Raw genomic sequence first — 21014 nt, forward strand, 5'->3', positions numbered from 1 at the left:
ATAAGGAATTTGCTAAATACTCTAGTCAACAAAAAGAGAGGACAATCTTATTGCATCTTAATTAAGCATTGTCATGGCATATATGTTAAATGTAACTAAATGGATATAATGTGTGCATCTTGGCATTTAGGCATGCAACCCCAAATACTCAGATTATGACAAGACTGGATCTATTTGTGCTGCTGAAAACATCAATGACACAGTGACCTTGTATCGTTGGCTTGTCAGTGCCCCAAGTGGCATGGATGGTGTAACCAGTCCTATGCGTGAAGTGGATTCCAATACTTTCTTCACTAACACCAAGTCAATTGCTTTAGACTCCATCTATTTCCAAGCTGGTTCCAGGGTTCAGTGCGCAGCACGTGCTGTCAAGGCCAATGGTGATGTGGGCTTAGAACTGTTGAGTCCCATTCATGTAATAAATAGAGAAGAAGGTAAGTTTAGTAAACCATGAAGTGATTCTGAACACTTTTATTCAGATAGAACATTCTTTCAGAGAAATGTTTTTTTTAGCAATGAAAAAGATAGAGAGCAATTATTAGGTTAGTTTGCAAAGGGAGTTAGATATGACATTCAACATTTGCACTTCAATATATTTATTGTAGTAAGTATACTTTTATTTTTTTAAAATAATAATTTGAAATTAATATCTTTAAGAACCTGTGTAACGTAGCTAGGTGAAAAATAGAGATAGTAGCTTTATGACCAGGGCTCTTCCTCTGCATTTATGTCATTTGAAAACAAGCTTAAAACATTTTGGTTTCCATACATGTAAAGAAAACATAAAGTTGGCTTGCATAGTATCCAAAGGTTCTGTGATGCTCTAAATCTGCATGTCATCTGATGCTTCCTACAATTTGCCTATGAGGGAAACAATTGTGAAAGGATTTCCAAATCTGTTGTTTACACATATTTGTGATATGTGTGTTGTAGATGTGAGCTGCCTGTTATTGGGGATGCATACCCTTACTGGGATGAGAGCTAAATAGCTTGAAATAGATCTATACTAGTCTCCCTTTATTTATTTATCAGCACAAATGCAACACAAAAATGGTTTCCTGCCTGGAAGGCTCATAGGGCTGAAAGGCAAAAAGGAAGAGTATGCTCCCTCCCATATTTGGGCATACAAGGTGCTTTGACATAACACATACACACACACACACACACACACACACAAACACACACAAGTATATATTGTATATACCCGTGATAGCGAACAATAGTCGCAACTCGGCGGCGGGCCACCCCGGCTGGGAGACAAAGGAGGGGAAAGGCGGCAGGCAGCCGAGTTGCGACTATTGCCACCGCTGCTGCCGCCGTTCACAGGACCCGCCTCTCACCCTCTTCCTCCAGTCGACAGGCTCCGACTCGTTCGCTGCCTGCCGGGCCCCGGCGCTGCGTTCGAGCCGGAGGGGGAAAGGAGGAGAAGGAGAAGGAGGACAACAAAGCCCCCTTCGCTTTCCCCATCCCCCCCCTTTCGCCTTAATCCTTGCGATGGCGCGGCTAGAGGAGGAGGAGGAGGAGGCGAGGGCGGCGCGGCCGAGGCCTGACGGACTTCCCTTCGGCCGAGCCCGTCCTAGCGGCAGTGGTGGTGGCAGCGGCGGCGGCAGCGATGTGAAGGCCGGGCCCTGGCGAGCACGCAGAGCCTGGGCGGAGCGGCGCAAGGACGCCAAGCCTGAGGCGCTGCGCGGCGGAGGCGATCCGGGCCCGGGCGATGGAGACGCACGTCTCGTGCCTGTTCATGGACCGTCCCGAGGCTTCCCTGAAGCCTTCAGAGCGCTTAAAACGACCATCCGAGCAACCCGGAAGTCCGGGTTGCTCGGAGGGTGGTTTTAAGTGTTCCGAAAGCTTCAGGGAAGCCTCTGGACGTTCCCTGAAGCCTCCGGGGGCCGGGGGAGGCTCTTTTCGCCCTCCCCAGGCTCCTTTAAAGCCTCTGGAGCCTGGGGAAGGCGAAAAAATCATGCAAAAATGGGCGCGTGCGCGCATGCGCACTGGGGGTGCGTTGCATTATGGGTGCGGCACGCCCGCACACGACCCCCCCGCGCTCCCCCCACTTGTGGCACGCGAGCCAAAAAAGGTTCGCCATCGCTGGTATATACCATACGCACACACACTTACACACAAGAGCTTTAATGATTACTTTAGTAACTAAATGACACTTGGAGAGAGCATTTAGACTTATAGAATTCCACATCAAGCATTTATCAGCATTTACTATTAAACCATGAGCATAAATAAAATTATATTACGATAATACAGGTAGTCCTTGATTTACAACGTCATTTAGTGACCGTTAGAAGTTACAGCATCACTGAAAAAAGTTACCTATGACCATTTTTCACATTTAAAGCATCCCAACGAGCATGTGATCAAAATTTGGACACTTGGCAACAGGCTCATATTTATGACAATTGCAGTGTCCCAGAGTCACATGATCAGCTCTTGTGACATTCTGATGAGCAAAGTCCATTGGGAAGCCAGATTCACTTTACAACCGTATTACTAATTGAACAACTGAAGTGATTCACTTAACAACTGTGGCAAGAAAGGTTGTAAAATGAGGCAAAATTCACTTAACAACTGCCTTGCTTATCAGTGGACATTTTGGGCCCAATTGCGGTCATAAGACAAAGACTTCCTGTGCTTATTTTTCGTAATTGTGTAAGTTACCCAGAGTCACATTAATGAGAGGTGTGGCCTGATTTACATTGATCAATCAATAAAGGGCGCTGTTTTCCCATTAGGTCTGTGCCAACCACGTATTCTGGGTACAGTTGGAGCAGAGCCTTTCTCAGCCAAAATTCATTACATGGGTCCCGATGATCCTGACTATCCAAACCTGATCAGGTTTTCGGTCACCATGCCTCATATAGATGGTAAGTACCGTACACGTGTGCCACTAGAACCAAAACAGCGGAAATGGTGCTGCACCAATTGACATCGGGAGGAGATTTTTGAAACAATGATTCAAAGACAACTTTTAATGCTTTTCCTCATCTTTGCTTAACATGCTTAACAAAGAAAGAATGTTATATTTATTCTTAACTATAAGAGAGAGAAAATATATTAGATTTAGTGCTGAAATGGAGAATAAGCAGTAGTTTTGGGAGTTTTAGGACCAGGAACTCAATTTAGAATCAATTCATAGACTTAAAAAAACCTTTATTTTTTATTCTAAATAATGTTTCACCAAATGCTTAGATTTGAGGATTCAAATATAATATGCGTATACACACAAACACAGACTTGTCTGTGCATGTTTAAATTTAAAAACAGCAATATGAAGTTTCACAACCATACAGTGGAATAATGCAGTAAAAATGTCAATAAAGGTTATCTTATCTTATATGGGAAATAACTATTACTTCAGCGTACTTTAGTTCCATAAAACATTGTACTTCACCTACAAAAGATTTAGATGTCCTTTGGCAACTAACTACAAACATTTTTCTTCACCCTGTTTTGAAATTTGAATTACTGTTGTAAAACTTATCTGAATCTTACATATGCTCTGAATGTAACATTGTTAATGTAATGTAATCACCAGTTACTTTCATTATTAGTGCATAAAATATCTAATAGGCAATTTCTGATTTCAGGAATGTTGCCAGTAATCTCAACCAGACCTTTGTCCAATTTTGAGTTGACACTGAGCCCGGATGGCACTCGTGTAGGAAATCACAAATGCTCCAATCTCTTGGATTACAATGAAATTGAAACAAAACATGGCTTCATCACAGATGATATCAAGAATCCAAACGTGATTGGAGAAACTTCATCCTATCAATACAGCAGTAGCATACGATCAGCTAAAACTTTACGTTTCTATCGTAATCTCAATCTGGAGGCCTGCCTGTGGGAATTTATCAGTTATTATGATATGTCAGAACTGGTAACTAGCTGTAGCGGCACCATTGGGACAGATGGTCAGGTAGGCTCCATTGAAGAAAAGCAAATACCTATTAATGCAAGGATTTTGCTTAGTTGCATACACTGCAAGTCATAGTATGAAAAACCAGAACAGATTATGCCTTCATTTAAACCAATAATATACAAAATCAAAATATACAGTGTTACCTCAGTACTCAACTGCTTCAAAACTCATTGAATTTGGTACTCAGTACATTTTGACATGAAAATATTGTCCTGGTACTCACCTTTTGTTTGGTACTCGACTTGCTGCAATAGGAAGAGGAAGACAGCTGTGGAGAACAGATAGGAAGACAGCCATTCCAGGAAGGTCACAGCAAAAGGAAGTGTGGGACGGTCACAGAGGGAAGACAGGAAGTTGGCCATGCTGGGAAGGCCACTGACATAAGAAAAGAGACAAACAGGAAGTTATTCCAAGCCAAAACAAAGGGTTGTGATAAATCACATAGTTTGTTTGGTACTCATCATTTTTAGTACTCGTTGCATCTCCCTGAACCAATTAACGAGTAATGAGGTTCCATTGTATATTCTGATTCAATATGTCTACAGCAAAGCTTTCATAGCATCCTTTTCCTAACCCTTTTGATGGAAATTCCTATCTATTACTTGGAGTATTGCTGCTATTCAGGAAAGGAGATTTGTGGCAGACGGGCCAATAATGTAGTTGAACTCAGAAATTTATTACGGTTTGTTAAAGACCACATTATTTCCTGATTCAGATATAAACAAAGTAATAAAGTTAGTTTATCCAACACAATGGCAGAATCTATGTGTTGTGTAAAACAAAGCCAAGGAACAATTTTGTGCTTAATGCTCATAACAGTTCAATTCAATTAGAAAATCTACCTAGATGGCATAACAAAAGCTTTGCTGATAGCACATTAAAAAAGATCCTCTTACAAGCAAATTAGTTATTTGGAGTTTCAAACAGATTGCCACTTTTTAAGTGATATAATGAATACATAATATATAATCAAAAGAGAATGAATATAGAAAGGAGAAATGTGTATATGTATAGCTAAGATTGGAGGAAAATTTGGCAGTCAACTTAATGTCTAACTAAACTATAAGTATGAAAATAAAATTATAGATACCAGACTTCCTAGGCATCATTAATTTAATTTCCATACATAGGCAAAGAAAAAAGTGCCATCATATACATGATTCTTTTATGTGCTAACTCTCAAAGACTGAACATGATTCTAATCAGTTTGAGCATAAGTCAAATGATTACATGAGTTTACTGACAAAGATAATTCAGATAGTACTAAAATTACAGATAGTAATTTTTGTGATTCATGAATGGGGCAACTTAAAGGCAGCCAAGTAAGATCTTATATATTTCAGAGTGTGACTGATGAGGCAATAGTGTACTAATATGCACCAAATGGAAACGCCATATAAAGCAGGAAAAAATCTGTTTTAGTTAATTCAGGGTGGCAGAACTTATTTGAGCTTAAAACCTGATAATATCAATTTATTACTGATGGGTGACATTCAACTTAGTGAGAGAAAATAACATTGCCTCTTGCTTTAAAATCAACAGTGTTTTTTCCAAATTATTTACTATATATTTAAATTATAGCCCTGTAGTTTAAACAGGCAAGGAGAAAGCATGTTTGGAGAATTTGACTTCCATGTCATCTCCTAATCAAATTTATATTATTATAAGCTATTACTGATGGGTGGTTACATTCAGTTTTGCTTTGGATTTTAAAAATATTCTCAACTGCTTGAAATCCTGAAGATTATTTTGAGTGTTAGATGCCAGTTATTTTTTTTTCTGGACTTTTATTTACTTCTTAGAATACAGGCTTTGATTAGTTCACTTCTTATTGTTTATCTGATTTGATATCAGTTCTAAAAGCAGGAGAGGAAATTGGTGATGATGTTGCTTATCTTTAATAATCAGAAACTATACTTTTGAATATGAGCAAGTTCACTTTTAAAAAGTTGGACTGCAATGCACCGGAGGTAAGAGATGAATCCGAGATTCTTAGCATCAATCCCATAATAGGGCCTTGATTGTAATCTTAGATTGCCACACACTCTGGGATGACTGTCAAATTGATTTTAGAGTGGGGTTTTGTTCTTTGCTGGGGTTGTAATTACAGAAGCCAGGAAGAGGGCTGCCTGCTTAGGTTTTGGCCCACACTTCATTCTCTCCCACTTCTCCATAAGCTGTAAATTCATTTTTGAAGCATCAGAGTAAGATTTCTAAGTGCAACAAGAAATGTTTGTTCTGGAGCCAACACATATCAGAAAATAAATAAAGAAAGAAAGGTATGATGATGGGATTTTATACTGTGTTCAGAAGAGCTGTGATTTTAACTCCCGAAGATCCAGTATGAACCTAGGGTTATCTAATGCTGTACTATTTTACAGGTGTTGAATCTGGTTCAATCGTATGTCACTCTTCGAGTGCCCCTCTATGTATCTTATGTCTTCCATTCACCTGCAGCAGTTGGGGGCTGGCAACATTTTGACCTGCAATCTGAGTTGAGGCTCACTTTTGTGTATGATACTGCCATTCTATGGAAAGACGGTATTGGAAGCCCACCAGAAGCAGAACTGCAAGGTAAATTATAAATATTTGAGAGGTTTGATGGAAGCTTTTGGAGCCTTTATTAAGAACTATAATTGCATCTCCAGAATGGCAGCCTCTTAGAATTGAAGTGGAGCCTACAAGGTTTGATTTTGGAATGGATTTTGAATGCCCCAACACTGGAAGTCTTTAAGAAGATGTTGGATAGCCATTTGTCTGAAACGGTATAGGGTTTCCTGCCTAGGCAGGGGGTTGGACTAGAAGACCTCCAAAGTCACTTCCAACTCTGCTATTATATTGTATTGTATTATTTCCTTTTTTTTCTTTCCCAGAATCTTTTTACCTTAAGAGATTAGTCTGGAAAACTGGCTTACAGGATGTGAAAACTCAGCTTCTTAGACACAATTAGCCATATGGAACTTCATAAGAAAAGAATAGCTGGTTTCTAGGCTAGATTGCGGTAAACAACTTTATCCAGCCATTTGCAGAGTGACAGCTGCTTCAAAGCCAATCTACCTTTTAAAACAAAATTTGTATTATTGATGTTATTCTATTTTCATGTTTATTGCTTTATTTGATCATAGCAATGATTTTGGCTCCTTACTCCACACAGTGCTGACTAAGTCTTGTGGCACTTGCAATCCAACGCATTTGAATGATATCAAACAACTAGTCTTTTAATGAATATTTCTAAAATAATATAATGGCTGCTTACATCTAGGGTCTCTTTACCCAACCAGTATGCAAATCAATGATGAAGGGCGATTGGTGGTCCATTTCAGGACAGAAATTCGATTCAGGGGGCAATTCATAATATCCCACCCAGGTAAGGCCAGTATTTTGTATATTTTCTAAGTATCTTTTCTAAGCTAAAAATTTCTTTGTAGGTCTATGACAACAGACTTTGGGATTTAATGAGAATCTCATAAACAGTAAGGAAGTTATGATTTCAGCTGGGTTTTATCATCTATTCATGAAATGCTTTAGATTCCCTAGTGAGAAGAGAGAAGCATATTTTTGCCAATTTCCTTCTGTCTTCAAAACACACAGCAAGGGTTTCCTGATCCTACACTGCCCATTAGTTCATCTCCTTATATCCTGATTCTTTGCTTTCCTAGATTGGAATGGGTTAAAATATTCATGACTGGGAGAAACATGGGAACAAGGTCAGTCGATGAATTAAATCAGCCAATGGGAGCTTAAACAGATCTGAGTCTGTGCAAAGAATTGAAACAAAAACTTAAGAAGTCTGCTGCTCTGAGAAGTAAACTAGCAGTCTTTCTGGGCTTTTGTCTGCTGAAATGAAAGTAACTGTTTGTGTTTAATTGGAAGGACCATCTGTTGCTATTGTACATTTATTCATCTATTCTTATGTATATAAACAAGTTAATGAATCCAACTGAATCAGTTATCTGTGTGTGCTTCTGGATTTTAATTTATGCAACAAACTGACAGAATAGAAAAGGTAATTCCATCCACAGTGTGTTGGATCAGATCAATGAACTTCATCATAAAACGGTATTTCACTTTTGCAGGTACTTCTCTGACTTCTATGGTGATGTCATCTGATCATCCTGGCCTTACATTCATATTGAACCTTTCTCAAAGTGAGAAAACCTTCAATCAGCCAATGCAGCAATGGAGGTTTCTCTCCGATTTTGCTGTGAGTACTAACATTAGCGTTTTGTAGTAGTTTTTATCGTTTTTTTTAAAAAGGGCCAACATAAACTCATTTATACTTGCAAGTCTGTGATGTTGAGATTTAGATTAGGTTCATACTAACCTTCTTTAAAATAATGTTAGTGCGCTATAAATAATCACAGGTACACAAACCATGGCTTAATGTATGGCTTGAAAATAGACTTTGGATGGCTGAGGAGCGGATATTTTTACATGCATATTCAGTAAAGAGAACAAGCATATGAGTGAGTTTGGTGTCTTAAGACTATATATGGTAGAGTGTTATATTAGGTTAAGGTTTGACAGAAAAGAAGAGCATGTTATGGGTATATCAGAATCAGTTAGGCATCTACTGATGCAGATTTTGTCCATGCCATGGATTCAGAATCCCAATGGTTTTGTGTAAGTATAATAAAAAAATAATTTAAAAAAGCCATATGCCAACCGTTCCACTGATACATGTAACCATTATTTGTTTTCTTGTTTATAAATAAAATTTATATGGCAATCCATCTCATAGGAGGTGACCAGTGGTGGGTTTCAAAAATTTTTGGAACCTACTCTGTGGGTGTGGCCTGCTTTGTGGGAGTGGCTTGCCTGCCATGTGACCGGGTGGGAGTGGTTTGCCGGCCATGTGACCGGGTGGGAGTGGGTTGTTAGAAGATCCCAAATGAAGTTAGAAAGGCTGGGTCCCAAACCCAGCTGGCTTAACTGGGATAGGGGGAATAGGGGGTAGAGGTTCACCAAGGACCCTCCCCTCCTTTCCCCCCAAAAGCAGAGGGCGTCAGTATTTAGAGGGAAGTCTCCCAACTTCCCTCCTTTGTGTGTCACTCTTTCTCTCTCTCTTCCCTTTCTCTTCTCTCCCCCCTTTCCTTCCTCCTCCTTTTCCTCTGTTCCCCCCAGTTTTTCAAGATGAGCCATTGGGGGAGGTCAGAGGGAGAGAGAGACGGATTGAAGGGTGCAAAGAGATGGGGGCCTCCCATTTTGAGAAGCCTCCCTTAGCAAAAGATCGCTGAGAGGAGGAACGGGAGGATTCCCCACCCCACTTTTCCCTTCCCAAAAGATCGCTGAGAGGAGGAAAGGGAGGATTCCCCACCCCACTCAGCGCTGTTTTCAATGGGAGGCTTTCCCCCCTCTCAGTTCTTTCCCTTCCCAAAAGATCGCTGAGAGGAGGAAAGGGAGGATTCCCCACCCCATTCAGCGCTGTTTTCAATGGGAGGCTTTCCCCCCTCTCAGTTCTTTCCCTTCCCAAAAGATCGATGAGAGAAGGAACGGGAGAATTCCCCACCCCACTTTTCCCTTCCCAAAAGATCGCTGAGAGGAGGAATGGGAGGATTCCCCACCCCACTCAGCGCTGTTTTCAATGGGAGGCTTTTCCCCCTCTCAGTTCTTTCCCTTCCCAAAAGATTGCTGAGAGGAGGAAAGGGAGGATTCCCCACCCCACTCAGCGCTGTTTTCAATGGGAGGCTTTCCCCCCTCTCAGTTCTTTCCCTTCCCAAAAGATCGCTGAGAGGAGGAACGGGAGGATTCCCCACCACACTCAGCACTGTTTTCAATGGGAGGCTTTTCCCCCTCTCAGTTCTTTCCCTTCCCAAAAGATTGCTGAGAGGAGGAAAGGGAGGATTCCCCACCCCACTCAGCGCTGTTTTCAATGGGAGGCTTTCCCCCTCTCAGTTCTTTCCCTTCCCAAAAGATCGCTGAGAGGAGGAATAGGAGGATTCCCCACCCCACTTTTCCCTTCCCAAAAGATCGCTGAGAGGAGGAACGGGAGGATTCCCCACCCCACTCTGCGCTGTTTTCAATGGGAGGCTTTCCCCCTCTCAGTTCTTTTCCTTCCCAAAAGATCGCTGAGAGGAGGAAAGGGGGGTGAGCGAGCAATGGAGTGGCTTCTGGATGGGCAGGGGCGAGCAAGTGAGTGATAGGGGCAGGACAGGAACTTACTTCCGGGTTCATTGACCAACAGGTTCGCCAGAACCGGTGCGAACCGGTAGGAACCCACCACTGGAGGTGACTCGGGTTGATGTACAATAATTAAATGAATATATTAAAATAATATTTATTAAAAATGTAAAACAGTCATAATAAAATATACAAATCACCAGGTACAAGAGAGACTAAATCAATGATAATGTTGGAACCATCTTTGAACATCACCAGTCTCCTGGAACCCCTATGGTCGATGACATAGCATGGATTTATAGAACCTTAACAGAGATCAAGCTAACCTCAGTTTGGGAGAAATAATGTTTCACAAGGTGGACCCCATGGCAGAAAAGACCTGCCTTTAGCCACCTGCCAACTATAAGTCCTTAGATGGGACCCAAAGCAGGCTTCTCTGCCAGATCTAATGGCATAGGAGGATGTAATTAGATGAGACAGTCCTTCAGATAATCTGGTCTCATGCCGTGAAGGGTTTTAAAAGTTAAAAGTAGCACCTTCAATTGGACCCAGAAGCAAACTGGCAACCAATGCAACTCACAGAGTGTAGTTTATGCTGATCTAAAAGTACACGACTGCCTGCGCTGCCACATTCTGCACCAGTTGAAACTTCAAGATACCCTTTCAAAGGTTTCTTATTCTTTGTTGATTTGTATCAGTTAACACAGGCAGTCCTAGACTTACAACAGTTCATTTAGTGACCGTTCAAAATTACAACAGCGCTGAAAAAAGTGACTTATGACTGTTTTTCACATCCCCATGGTCAGTTGATCAAAATTCAGATGCTTTGGCAAGTGGTTCATCTTTATGACGGCTGGAGTGTCCCGAGGGTCGCTCCACATCAGCTTTAGTGACCTTCTGACAAGGAAAGTCAATGGAGAATCCCGATTCACTATACAGCCATGTTACTAACTTAACAAATGCAATGATTCACTTAACAATGGTCGCAAGAAAAGTCGTAAAATGGGGCAAACTCACTTACCAAATGTTTCGTTTAGTAACATAAATTTTGGACTCAATTGTGGTTGTAACTCAAGGACTACCTGTATTTTAGTTTCTGTGTCTTTTTCCAGGTACGTGACTATTCTGGCACTTACACTGTGAAACTTATCCCTTGTGTTGCCACACCCAGCCAAGAATATACCCAGCCTGTCATCTGCAGCCCACGGGAGCCAATCACTTTTGATCTAGATATCAGGTTCCAGCAGGTAAAGTATTTCAGGACTTTAATGTTCTCAACTAATGAAGCATTTTGATACACTTCTCTGAATTATAACTTAATAATCATATTGACTTAATTGCAGTATCAGGGCCAAAAATCTGAATTAATTTTACATGTTTGTTGTTATAAACTGACTTAGAAAACTGGGCCCTAAATATTTAAACACATTTTCTCTTTTGCACTCTCTCCAAATCAAAATCTGGTTATTTTTAATTGGTATTTCTCAACGTTGAGATGGCATTAAAGCTAAACTTTTAGAATTCTGACAATTAGAGTTGCAACATATCTGAAAAGTGTCAGATTAGAGAAGTGTGTGCAAGAGTTTATATTGCCTTTAAGGTAGAGATTATAGCACTAAACACCGAGTATACCTATAAATGTCTCTAATTTAGGATTCACAGTTGAAAATAATTGCCATATGTTAATTAAACTCATTCCTCTCTTCTAGTAACATTTAGTCATATAAATAGTTGCATGTCTCTAGAATGTCATGCAATCTTTCTGTATAATGGATTATAATGGATCCTGCCTTATAAAGGATTATTAGAAGTCACCTTAATGCAGGAGAATTATCTTAGACTTAGAACATCTTCTATAACTATGCTGTATCAGTTGTTTTGAGACTATGCCTTCCAATAAAAGAATTGTACGTCCAGCAGACCTGGATGCCATTACGTTGGATAAAACTGCATTAGAGGAATTGTTTTCAGCAGGATTGAATATTGCCAGACATCAGTTTATTTTAAGTTGGGTTTGGGCTTTTTTGACTGGAGCACCTACTAAAGATTGCTGTTTCCTTCTATGAAAAAAATAATATTTATTTATTCATTACTTGGATACTGCCCGATTCCAACCAACTCTATGATATTTCCTCTAGGTGATCGTTTGATGGAGTCAGCCTACATTTACAGATTTTATTCTTGAAAGGCTGTGAGAAGGAATTCAAGTTTGCACATTTATGTAGAACAATGACACTATACAAAGCACTTAGTTCTTGAAGGAATTATTTATATAACACAAATCATGGACCATACTCTGCTCTTTAGTTTTACTCTCTTGAACGCTCTTGAGTATTTCTAATAATCTTGAGAATAAACTGCAATTAAATTATTGCTACATTTTTGCTAGAAAGACTATTGAAATTACTTCCCTAAATAGTCTTTGTTTTATACAGGTCAGTGACCCGGTAGCAGCTGAATTTAATCTCAATACTCAAATGTTTCTGCTATCCAAGAAGGACCTGTGGCTGTCTGATGGTTCTCTGGGATTTGGAGAAGAAACTGATGTCTCATTCACAGAGGGTAACGTCTGCTTTAACATAGCGGAGTAGATCAATGAACCATTCTGGCCACTCTTGTCAAATCCCTTTTGTTAACTGCAGTGTGTTCATTTACAATGGATAATGCTCTGAGGAATCCTGTCCTCTTATATTACAATATTCGTTATTCAGAATGAAGGGGATTTTTGTCCACTTGTACTATGAATTAAAAAGCATATTTAAAATTACAGTGGTGCAGATGAGCAATCATCTTTGTATGAAATGCTGTTTTTTTTAATTATAAAATGCATTGTGTAATGTGACTCTGCAAAAAATGTGACTTAGGAAGCGGAATTCCTGATTTTATATTGACTAATACCTTATTCAAATTGTAACTGGGATGACCAAGATATATTAAATCACTAGTGCAGTGGTTCTCAAATAGGGGGGCGCGCCCCCCTGGGGGGGCGCGAGGCTCCATAAAGGGGGGCGCGAAGGCTCCCTTTCCATCTGGGTGCAACAGCGGCGGCGGCGTGGGCGAGGCATAATATATCCCGCCTGGAAGTGGCAGCACTTCGGACTGTGGATTTTCATTGGAGCCGCGGGCTGGAGCTGTGCAAGAAGCCTGCTCGGGCGGGGGTGGGAGGGAGGGAAGCATGGCTGTCCCAGGCTTCCCTCCCTTCCCCCCCCCCAGCCCAAGCAGACTTTTTGAACAGCTCCAGCCCGCGGCTCTGGTGAGTCTCTGAGCAGTCCCCAGCGCTGCCACTTCAAGCCGGGATATATTCTGCCATGCCCTCGGCGGCGTCTTTATGCAGGTAGCTCGCCTCCCCGCCAGCAGCTCCACCGCCAGCATTCCGTCTGGAAGCGGAAGCGCAACAGCCGCTGTTGGGGAAGGGACAAAGGGGCGGCGGTCGCCCGATCTTGCCACCGCCACCCCTTCGCCCCTGGTAACGGCAACTGTTGTGCTGCTGCTTCCAGCTGGGATGCTGGAGGAGCTGCTGGCAGGGAGGGAGGGAAGAAAGGGAGGAGGGAGTAAGGATAGACAAGCAAGAGGGAAAGAGGAAAGAAGGCAAGCAGGCAGGAAGGAGGCAGAAGGAAGGAGGGAAGAATGGAACTGGAAGGGAGGCAGGGAAGGAGGGAGGGAGAAAGGAAGGATAGGAGGATAGGGAAAGAGGAAAGAAGGCAGGCAGGCAGGGGGAAAGAGGAAGGAGGGAACTGGAAGGGAGGCAGGAAGGAAGGGAAGGAGGAAGGGAGGGTGGAAGGAAGGATAGACAAGTAAGAGGGAAAGAGGAAAGAAAGCATGTGACTACAGTGGGAGACGAGGAAAGACCGGTGTGCTATGTTATGCAGAGGTGTACTTATAACAATTTTATAGACAAATTATACTATTTACAGTCGCGCGGGGGGGGGCGCGAAATGTTTTCTTCTTCCTAGGGGGGGGGGCATGACAGAAAATAATTGAGAAGCACTGCACTAGTGTAACATCATATAAATTATCTTTACTTGTGTCCTGAATAAAGACTGACCCCTGGTGAAGAAAAATTGAATTGCAGGAATTTTCGCTAGAGCAAGTAAAATGCTGAACTAAGCATCTAGGACAAATATAAAGCATTTATCTTAATAGCTCAAAGTAAGGACAGTATTTATATAAAATTATGACATAATACTAGCCAATCATTGTTGAGGGATGAATAAACAGAATTGTTAAAACATGCTAGTATTAAAAATATTTTAAATATATATAAAAGAAATCTAGCTTATCCAGAATGTCATGCATGTCTTCTCTAAGTGCAGTGCAATGTGCGGTGATGTGTGGAAAATAATTTCCTATGCTGGTTTTCTGGGCCTAGCATGTCTTCTTCACCATGATAGCATGGTGTGTTGATGTTATCAATATATGCCAAGCATATATTGTTCATAAATATTATTGTTCATAAATTTCAACCTTTGTCACTTTTTCAAAATAGTAAACTAAATTGGAGTAAAAAAATAAATTTGATTTTTTAAAAAATATTTAAAGTGAATTCAAACTATGGTTAATGTGATTATCTTAGTCTGTTAATTTTACTTTTCTGTCACATGAATTATTATTATTTGGTTATTGAATTTGGGGAATTATATCCAAGGGCTTTTCAAGCCAGTGTTGGTTTTGATCTCATGTTTCTTTAATTTTAGGTTCAGAAATCTACGGTCGTATCATGGTGGATCCCGTTCAGAATTTAGGGGAATCTTTCATCTGTAACATAGAGAAGGTGTTCTTATGTACAGGGGCCGATGGGTATGTTCCCAAGTATAATCCAAGTAACAAAGAATATGGTTGTCTAGCTGACTCATCTTCCCTATTGTACAGATTCAAAATCCTGGTATGTATGCTAATACTAGATGAATAGATTACCATAGACATCATTTTTAACTTTAAACCTAATAATATACCACTATTTCTTTATTCCCTAGGATAAAGCTCAACCAGATACACAAGCAAAAATGTTTGGAAATATGGCATTCCACGCCAAACTAGCAGTTGATCACATTGATGGCCATCCTTTGGTAAAACAGCCTGGTTCTGATGGATTCAGCTTGCTGTCAACTCCATTATTCCAGGTAAAAAAAAATGTGGTGGATAATACTGTTATTGCATGAAAACAGCTACACGCAAGTTGGGTGTGCAGCTACTGGAATCTCACTGTCTTCTTCATTTTTCTTGGTTTTCTATTTTATTTCATCTGTTGTTGTTTTTTAAATTTAATAGGTAGCAGTGGGTCGAGAATGGTACATCCATACCATCTACATGGTTCGATCACGTGAAAATGCTCATAAGGGCCTTGGAAAAAGAAGTATTGAGTATCACCATGTTTTATCTTGCAATAACAGCACCTCACATCTTAGTCGTTCTCGGAGAGCTGTTTCTGATATTCCTGCTCTTGCCCAAGATATTGGTGCTGATAAGAATAGAGGAACAAATATCCAGCATATAGTTCTTGACCGATCTAATAAAATTACACTCAAGCAGAAAGAATGGTCTCCAGCAGGTAAACCTTATGAAAAGCCAGTCCTGCAAATTCCAGGAAGTAATGCAGAAGACAAGATAATTCCCATTATTGGAGGTGCAATTGGACTATTGCTTCTTCTCTGCACTGTTATAATTATTATATTACTTCTGAAGCGAAAGGGACATTCAACTGATGGAAAAACAAGCTCATTTACCAATCATTCCAACAGTAATGAAACCGTGACTACACAGCAGAGCAATAGTGATAGCTCTGAAGTTTAACAGCATTGAGGACTCTTTGAAGATCCTACATAATGGAAACCATATGGGGCTGGGGTAGATATGGAATTAGGCTGCTTCAGTTTTGGTGCTATGTTGTGTGAGATTCCAGCATTTGGAAGAAAAATATAGCAAAGATAATCTGTATAGAAATGTGACTTATTTATAACTTCCCCACAACCAACTCCCAGGAACACAGGATGATCTCCTGGACTACAATGTTAATTAAATTTAGCATTTCCCCCCTGAAATGGTGCTTTAAAAAAATTCCGTTAGCAGGTATAAGTGTGCCTTATCTATCAACGTGAAAGCCTGGTGCTATTCAAAGGGATATTGATTTCCTTTTCATTAAGTTGTATAGTGTTTAGATTTATACCATTTTTATATGAAAGGGTGGGAGGGAGGTTAAGAAAAAAGGTAAAATTTTAACTAAATGGGATACAAGCAAATATCTATAATGGAATCTGTATTGATAAGCAAAACACTGTATTGGAAAAATACTGAACTTATTTAACGAGAATGTTTCTTGAATGTTTTAATATATAGGTATTACAAATAGTCTTTCATACAACATCCTGCAATGTTCTGTACTTATGTAACATAAGTGTCATACAACTAAATCTAAATATTAGATTATTATTCCAATTGCTTGCCGTTAGTCGTATTTTATTTGTTAGTTCAAATAGCTCTCTCCTAATGGAACTTGGAAAATGTTGTAAAATATTGTGAATAACTTACATGACCTTAACTGCCTAGAAATTTCTTTTCAGAGTGTCCTTTTAAAAAAACACACACAATTGCTACTTATCTAAGCAATCATAGTAAATTTTATGTCAACAGATGCAACTGTTAAAAAAATTATGTGACAATTATTACCATGTTATTTTGGGGGGGAAATCATTCTGGAAAGGTCTATTCAATATTGTTTTAGGAGAACCAAGATGAATAAAATAGTGCCATATTTTCAAAGCTGGTAACCCCCCTTTTATTTCAACTTTAATTATGAACTGGATAGAATTGTCTTCAGTTCTAAAACAACTTTCCATGCCAGATTGATAGAATCTATATAATTCCAAAATAAATAAAAGTAAGGTATTGCCATTTCTTGAGGTTCTGTAGTGTGGAATTAATCAGCATATGCTAAATTTGGTTACAGAATTTATATATTTCTCACATAGTAGGTTTTTGCCCGAGACATCTAGAAAGTTTTAGATTCAAATGAGTTTCCTTACAGAAAAACAAAGTACATTAATAATAAGATTGCACCAACTTATTCAGAAGCTACACCAATTTCAGTAGGATCTACTCATTGTAAATGTCTATGTGAGATCAAAGCTTTAATTAATCAGGGTGCTGTTCAAAGTATTTTGAGATACTAAAAACTATCCCTGGTTAATTGGATAGCCAGTTTTATTTTTTAACAGCAATTGTGTTGTTAAAACAAAGAGTTTCTTTTTTTCTCATGCTTAGGAGGAACGCCTGTTAATGGTGCTTGGACACTAATTTGTCTATAAGCAATTTAATTAAGATTCAACTTTTTAATTGATATAATCTTGTGAATTAATTAAGGTATCTATTTTTCTTGTCCAGAAAGAAATTCTCAGAATGATACTACTGACCAATCCCTAAATTATAATAACCATTTTAATATGGATGCTAGTTTCCTTTAAATATTTTAATTCAGAGTTTATTAGCTAATCGGTCAAAAAATAACTAGCATATAAAAGTCTCCTGCTTTAGAGAAGAAAATTATTAATAATGGATCTACCAGTTGCCTCTGCTGCTTCTTTCGTTTCATGTAGGGCAATTCACATTTCAAGATTATTTGGAAATGTGCATTGTATAAGAGCAGCTCTCTACTGTTCATTAAAGCAAACCAACATTTGTGGCTTTCAAAGCTATTGTGAATTGCCCTGATATGTTCCAAATGACAATAGCAATATATTTTTATCCACCTGCACCAGCTAAATTCAAGTTACTCATATCAGAGGACCATGCTGTATTTTCTTCTGTACCTTTTATCTGTCAAGACATAATAGCTAGTTTTGATTCCTCCTCATCCTTTCTTTTTTGTTAAGCCAAAGTAGTTGAATGGTTCATTCATGAAGAAATAAATGTATGAAGTGTGAAAAATTCTCAGTGTAAAATTGACAATGATAGATTCTTTTGCTTAAAGGAAGTCAAAATTTGCAAGGATTATTTTAATTAGCTGCACTAATAAGGTTTATATACTTGGCTGAACAAATTTATCATATGTTAATCATTGGTTATTTATTCTGTGAAAATAATGGCCTTAATATCTTATTAACTGTAGACTTTCACATTTCCAGGATTACCACTGTTACATTACCAAGCAGTTGGAAGATTATTTCATTAATATATATAAATATATACGTCTATGTTGAAGCGCTAAAGAAAGAAGCAAACTCTGATAGTCCCGAAGGTGCTTTTTTCAAGAGGCAACTAGACTTTCTGGTTTTTCTTCAAAGACGTTTTGCTTCTCATCCAAGAAGCTTCTTCAGCTCTGACTGGATGGTAGATGAAGAAGCTTCTTCGATGAGAAGCAAAACTTCTTCAGAGAAAAACCAGTTGCCTCTTGAAAAAAGCACCTTTGGGACAACCATGACCTGGATGAGTGAGAATCTCTATAGATAAACTCTTGATAGAAATATCTTGAAAAGAAACAACCTTTGGAAAATGTTGTGCATTGCTTGTACATTGCTCAATAAGAGGAGAGCATGTGTATTCTGATAAGACTAGTTTTATTTACACTACTTGGAATAAGACTCACTTTAGTTAAATCTCTCTTTTCAAAGTTTTACTGTAAATTATATGACAACTGGTACAACCATCCAGTCTATTTTTCATTTAGCAACCGAAAAGTGGAAAGCCACTAAATATAAGCATTATTTCATTAGTGTTCCTAATGTAGAACAAAATACTTCCCGAACAGTAGATTACTGCAGTTTATATTACATTCAGATTTATAAGTCATATATCGATATGTACTTAACTCACTTATTTCAAGACACAGGTAAAACTAGGTTGTCAAGAACAGAAACATTCTGTTTCAACTGTATTGTATTATGGTATATATGACTGTGAATTTACCAAAATATTCTTTCAGAGATCATTTTATAAAAATGGTTTTTTCATACAAGTATTGTCTTTTCCGTTTGTTGTCATATTACATTATCTAAGACATTAGGCCTAAACATAAGGCCAAATACTAAATGCCATGACCACGGTGTAAAAGCTGAAGACCAAACTATCCTGCTATTAAAGTTGAAAGCCTGGAATCTGCAAAAACCACAGAGGTAATTTACTACAGGTTTACTGCAAATAATTATTTACTACAGGTTTACTACAAACAATAAATAAGATTAAATTATATTTAATATTTTTTCTACTTTTGTAAGTTGTCAGTAGCCTTTGATTGATATGAATTGTCAGATATGTTTGCCAGAAACTACACTACTGATTGCATTCTGATTAATAAAATATTCAGATAGTGGTAGAGAACAGAAAATAATACGAATTTAGTTGGTACAAGTGGATGCCCATTATTTTTTGTAGAAAAAAACAGAAGAATTCATTGAACCAAAACAAGTTTTCTTTTATTTTCAAGTAATTAGAAAATATAAAGTTACTATGTTAAAATTTATCCTTACATAGTTTTTTCCTGTTTTATTCCTAACATTTCCTAATGTAAAATATATAGTAGTGTGAAAAAGAGTATAAAGCCTCTTTGAGTTATGTGGTAAAAATCATCTGATCCAAAGTAGGTAAATATAACCTCAGATGAACAACACATTACATCATTTCATCATTTCTTTTACAAAAAGAAAGCTAAAATGGAAAATCTGTGTGCGAAAAACTAAGTACCTTTTATGATTCAATAAGCCTGTAAAACCTTTAGCAGCAACAACTTAAAGTAATCACTTTCTATATGATTTGATCAGTCTCTCATATCATTGTGAAGGAATGTTGGCCCACTCTTCTTTACATTGTTTCCGTTCATTGAGGTTTGTGGACATTTGTTTATGTACAACTCTCTTGAGGTTCCACCACAGCATTTCAGTGGTATGGACTTTGACTGGGCCATTGCAACATCTCGATGTTTCTTTTTCAGCCCTTCAGTTGCAGATTTGCTGGTGTGCTCAGGATCACTGTCCTGTTGCATGACCTAAGGTCAACTAAGCCTTAACTAGGCAGATGGCCTCACATTTGATTCTACAAAACTTTGGTACTCGTGGTCAACTTATGACTGCAAGGTGCCGAGGTCCTGTGGCTGCAAAATATGCCAAATCATCAGGGCCTCCTTCACTGTGCTAGACAGTTGGTATGGGATGTTTGTGCTGATATGCTGTTTTTTAATTTCTGCCAAAAAGTGCACAGTGCATTATGACAAAACATCTTCACTTTTGTCTCGTGTCAAAGGAAAGTGTTCCGGAAGTCTTGCAATTTGTTCAGATGCAGCTTCGCAAACCTAAGCCACGCTGCAATGTTTTTTCAGACTTTCTCCTGGCAACCCTTCCAAACAAACCATACTTGTTCAGTCTTTTTCTAATTGTACTGTCATGAACTTAACATTTAACATGCTAACTAAGCCCTGTAGATTCCAAGATGCAACTCTTCAGGGGTTTTTTGCAATTTCTTTGACCATTACAATCAAACCTTGGGTTGAATTTGCCAGGAAGTCCAGTCCTGAGAAGATTGGCAGCTTTCTTGAATGTTTTCCCCTTCTGAATAATCTTCCTCACTAATGATGGACTTTAAATTATTTGGAAATAGCCTTATAACCCTTCCTAGATTGATGGGTAGCAACAATTACTTCTCTAAGTCCATTGCTGTTGTCTTTCCTCTTTGACATTGTAACACACACCTCGACACTGGAAACCAACAAACTCCTAAAACTTCAGCTTTGTTGAGGTAGTCACACTTGCTGATGATGATTAATTGATCAAGGACACTCGATTAATAGCACCTGGCTGCTATTTAGGCTCTTCATACCTATGGAAAGGGTGTACTTAGTTTTTCACACATGGCTTCTCCATTTTGGCTTTTTTTAAAGATAAAATATGTCATGCGTTGTTATTTAAATGAGGTTCTATTTACCTATTTTTAAGAACTGTTAAGGACCAGATGATTTTCACTGATGTCCTGATACATA

The 21014-nt window shown here is 38.8% G+C and overlaps 1 protein-coding gene across 1 annotated transcript in view; it reads left to right on the forward strand.

Annotated features, from left to right (window-relative positions):
• FREM3 (FRAS1 related extracellular matrix 3) overlaps positions 1 to 18695 on the forward strand; it is a 65954-nt gene extending 47259 nt beyond the window's left edge. The window contains exons 14-24 of the mRNA XM_081959943.1: positions 131 to 434; positions 2745 to 2876; positions 3600 to 3931; positions 6316 to 6508; positions 7197 to 7301; positions 8011 to 8138; positions 11167 to 11301; positions 12490 to 12616; positions 14749 to 14936; positions 15028 to 15174; positions 15323 to 18695. Of these exons, the coding sequence (XP_081816069.1) occupies positions 131 to 434; positions 2745 to 2876; positions 3600 to 3931; positions 6316 to 6508; positions 7197 to 7301; positions 8011 to 8138; positions 11167 to 11301; positions 12490 to 12616; positions 14749 to 14936; positions 15028 to 15174; positions 15323 to 15844 (2313 nt within the window). The 3' untranslated portion in view covers positions 15845 to 18695. The remainder of the gene's footprint in view (positions 1 to 130; positions 435 to 2744; positions 2877 to 3599; positions 3932 to 6315; positions 6509 to 7196; positions 7302 to 8010; positions 8139 to 11166; positions 11302 to 12489; positions 12617 to 14748; positions 14937 to 15027; positions 15175 to 15322) is intronic.
• The last annotated feature ends 2319 nt before the right edge of the window (positions 18696 to 21014 follow it).

This window comes from Natrix helvetica (genome assembly GCF_964273705.1).
Source record: "Natrix helvetica genome assembly, chromosome: 7".
Taxonomy (NCBI): Eukaryota; Metazoa; Chordata; class Lepidosauria; order Squamata; family Natricidae; genus Natrix; species Natrix helvetica.